The following is a 3,902-nucleotide window of genomic DNA, read 5'->3' on the forward strand; positions in this document are numbered from 1 at the left end:
TGCAGAGAATAGATATGCTGAAATTTCTTTGTGATGAAATGCTCAACACAGTCCTGATAAGAGAACATATAGAAAAATGCCCAGATAAGTTCAATGATCTCCAGAAGAAGTTTATGCTTTGAATTATGCATTGAAGGATTTGAAAGATAAGGAGGAAATGAGGACTTCATATGGTGAAATGGATACTTTATCGGACCAGATTTCAAAAGTGCATGAGTCAATTGGCACAGTAGAGTCAGAGCTTAATATGGCATCCCTGAGAAGAGATTTTCGGGAAAGGATTCCTTGGGTCGACTGTACTGGGTGTTAGGACGATCTGGTAAACGTCCTTTACTGGTTGCTGATGGGTCTACTTCTGATTGTAAAGGGTGGAATTCTGCATCTGTCGTTGTTTATGAATCGGATGAAGAAATCCGTAGCCTTGTTGACTGGCTAAGGGAATACGATCCAAGGGAGAAGGAGCTGAAACGTGCTATCCAGCAGTGGCAGTGGCAGTGGCAGCGGCAGAGGCATCTTCATCACCAGCTGGGTAATTTTGTTCTCAGTGATCCTCCAGTATCATCCAAGGGGTCGTCGAACAGCAGCGAGCAGCAGCTTATGGAACTTCCCAGTACCAAGGCTGCAGCAATTTTGGGGCAAACATGCCGCTGCGACTGCTTAGAGCCTATTGGCCTGCTCAACACTACTGCACAACATGTCATGAGACTTACTTCACGTCAACGGAGTATGAAGATCATGCTGGAAAGTGCAATGGACATGTCAACAATGAGAAGGATTCTGTTCGTCCTAGCTCCACCTCTGGGTCCACAAAACCGATGAAGTCATGCCCACATGACTTTGAAGAGATTTGCAGAAAATTTGCCACCAATGATTCAAACAAGGAGATAGTGAAGGATATTGGACTTATTGGATCAAACGGAGTTCCGTCTTTTGTCCCTTCACGTGCAGCTTTTATTGATGCTCCAGTCATTCTGAATAAAAACAAAAAGCAAGATGGCATCCCAAATGATGATTGTGTTTCCAGCTCCTTAGAGGATTGCCAGGCAATGTCTGCACAAAAGTTATTGCAGGAGGGGTCCAATTCTGCTCAAGATTGTCCTGCAGCTAGTACTTCCTGTGATGAAAATGTGTCAAAAACTAAGGAGCCAGCCCCTGATACCGATACTACTTCCTGTGAGGAAGCAGCATCTTCTGCAACAGACAAGCCAACAAGATTGCTGGCTGTTAATGGTGGCTTGGTTCCGGAGTCATCATTGAGACCTCTTACAGGAAGAAACTCCCATATCCTAAAGCAACAGAAGATCAATTTGCTTGATATAGAAGCAGCGTTGCCTGAGGGAGCTTTCAGAGCCTCAAAGTCTCAACAGATGAGAAGGCGTTCATGGCGTTCATTTGTGAAGCGTGCAGAATCAATATCTGAGGTGACTTCATCATCTATTTGTTCACCTTAATTCGTCATACAAAATATATATCTATCTACTACGTAGTGTTTATTATTTTTATGCCTGTCCATTAAAAGCTCTCTAACATCATATCCATATATACAACATAAATACTTGAGAGCCAGCGCTGTCATTATCCATTGCACTGATTAATCGTATCTGTTCTGTGCCTCTTCCAGATGGTAGTGGCGACCAGTGTCTTGGAGAATATGATAAAATCCGAATTCCTCAACAATGATTGGTGGTACTGGTCCTCCTTCACAGTTGCTATCAAGACATCAACTGTATCCTCACTCGCTCTCAGGATCCACACTCTCGACAACTGTATCATGTACACCAAGGAGCCTAACACCGTGCCGCCAGCTGACAGTACAAAGGTTGTCAACATGGGGAGGAGGGGGAAAGAGCCAGAACCATCAGCGTCGTAATCTGCGCCACTATTTGTATACCCAAACTTAGATGTTCCGCTTTGTATTGTGCAACAATGTGACGCTGTGGTGATAGAGATGGTATAGACAGATTCTTTGGTTATGTGGCCCTTTGAGGCTTTAGGCTAAGCTTTGATTCTGGTGCTCCTGCAAGGCTGCAACCTTGACCGTTCATCTTAATGCCGGCGAAGAAGGAAATGCATTGTTTCGAGGATAGTTGTGTGCCTTATATCTACCAGACTATAGTTGTGTGCCTTATATATGTTAGTGCCGGCGAAGAAGGAAATGCATTGTTTCGAGGATAGAAGCGGCAAGATCTGGCGTTTAATTTTTCCGCCAGGAGCAGCTGCATGCGAGCGTAGTTTTTCCTTTTGGCCTAACCTATTTTGGCTTTCAGGGATACAGATAATTTATGTTAGGTCTGAGAAGCCGAGGATCTGGTGCCATTTGTACCCACCTTCACATGATTGACAGCACTCTCGCACTGCTCCAGCGCATCCTTCATCACCTCACGCCGGTGAATTTGCCATGAAGGACATGGGCCCTCTGCACTTCTTCCTTGGTATTCACGTCATGTGCACCGCCGGTTGCTTCTTCCTCTACCAACAGAAGTACGCTGAGGACTTGCTCGACCATGCTGCCATGGACACCTGCAAATCCTCCCCCTAGTGGCGGCCCAAACATACTTGGAAGTTGGAATAGCATTCGAATTAATAACATCAATATACATTGATTTAACTGTAAATACTTCAGATCTAGTCAACTTCCAGCGCAATATATCGGGTTGGTCAGACAGTTGAACCTTCATCAGTCTCCTAACTAGATGGAGCCACTGTTCGAAACGATTGCCCGCTAGCGACCGCCGAAACTGAATATTAAGGGGAACAGATTGGAATACCGTTGCCACAAACACGTCGTGTCGTTGAGCAATCCGATATAAAGACGGATATTGAATGGCCAAAGGTGATTCACCAAGCCAAGTATCCTCCCAGAAACGTGTAGTCGTACCGTTTCCAATAACAAATTTCGTCCTATTGAACATAGATTGTTTGACTTTCATTAGTCCTTTCCAGAAAGGCGAATCAGTCGGCCTAACTGCGACCTGGGACAATGTTTTAGTCTGGAGGTACTTGCTGCGTAGGATCTGCGCCCACATGGCCTCAGTCCCGGAAGACAGTTTCCACAACCACTTACTAAGAAGGCATCTGTTCTTAACTTCGAGATGTTCAATACCAAGACCCCCTTGGTCTTTCGGTCTACAGATGATGTCCCATTTAGCAAGCCGGTATTTTCTCTTAAGTTCATCACCCTGCCAAAAGAAACGCGATCGATAGAAGTCCAGTCTTTTCCTAACACCAACTGGGACCTCAAAGAAAGATAAGAGAAACATGGGCATACTCGTGAGCACCGAATTAATCAATATCAAGCGCCCTCCGTATGACATGAGCTTACCCTTCCAACAACTCAGTTTTTTCTCAAATCGATCCTCGATGCATTTCCATTCTCTGTTTGTAAGCCTACGATGGTGAATCGGAATACCAAGGTAAGAGAAGGGTAAACTCCCCAACTCGCACCCAAACAATTGCCTGTAAGACTCCTGGTCATCTTTGGCTCTACCAAAGCAGAACAACTCGCTCTTATGAAAGTTAATCTTTAACCCGGTCAATTGTTCAAATAGGCATAACACTAGCTTCATATTTCTCGCCTTGGCCAAATCATGCTCCATAAAGATGATTGTATCATCGGCGTACTGAAGGATGGAGACACCTCCCTCAACAAGATGAGGTACCAACCCGCCCACTTGACCATTTTCCGTAGCCCTTCCTATCAAAATTGCTAACATATCCACCGCAATGTTAAACAGGATAGGGGACATCGGATCTCCTTGTCTTAGGCCTTTATGTGTCTGGAAGTAATGACCTATATCGTCATTCACTTTAATTCCCACACTCCCTTTTTGCGTAAAGGACTCGACCTGTCGGCGCCAGGCTTCATCAAAACCTTTCATACGCAGTGCCTGTTGGAGGAATGA

General features: G+C 44.9%; 1 protein-coding gene across 1 annotated transcript; it reads left to right on the top strand.

Annotated features, from left to right (window-relative positions):
• Positions 1–812: 812 nt before the first annotated feature.
• On the top strand, positions 813–2,105 carry LOC147977302 (methyl-CpG-binding domain-containing protein 9-like). The gene is made up of 2 exons (XM_087519952.1): positions 813–1,421; positions 1,622–2,105. The coding sequence occupies exons 1-2, from the start codon at positions 816–818 to the stop codon at positions 1,868–1,870; spliced, it is 855 nt and encodes a 284-aa protein (XP_087376078.1). The 5' UTR covers positions 813–815; the 3' UTR covers positions 1,871–2,105.
• The last annotated feature ends 1,797 nt before the right edge of the window (positions 2,106–3,902 follow it).

The sequence above is a fragment of the Triticum urartu genome, chromosome 4A, assembly GCF_056163025.1.
Source record: "Triticum urartu cultivar PI428250 chromosome 4A, HENAU_Tu73, whole genome shotgun sequence".
NCBI classification, from domain to species: Eukaryota; Viridiplantae; Streptophyta; class Magnoliopsida; order Poales; family Poaceae; genus Triticum; species Triticum urartu.

What these genes read in the sequence shown, in the direction of transcription:
- LOC147977302 (XM_087519952.1), top strand. Translation starts at nt 816, where the DNA reads ATGAAGTCATGCCCACATGACTTTGAAGAGATTTGCAGAAAATTTGCC. An exon ending in GTGCAGAATCAATATCTGAG is followed by an intron (nt 1,422 to 1,621) that starts GTGACTTCATCA and finishes TGCCTCTTCCAG; the next exon opens with ATGGTAGTGGCGACCAGTGT.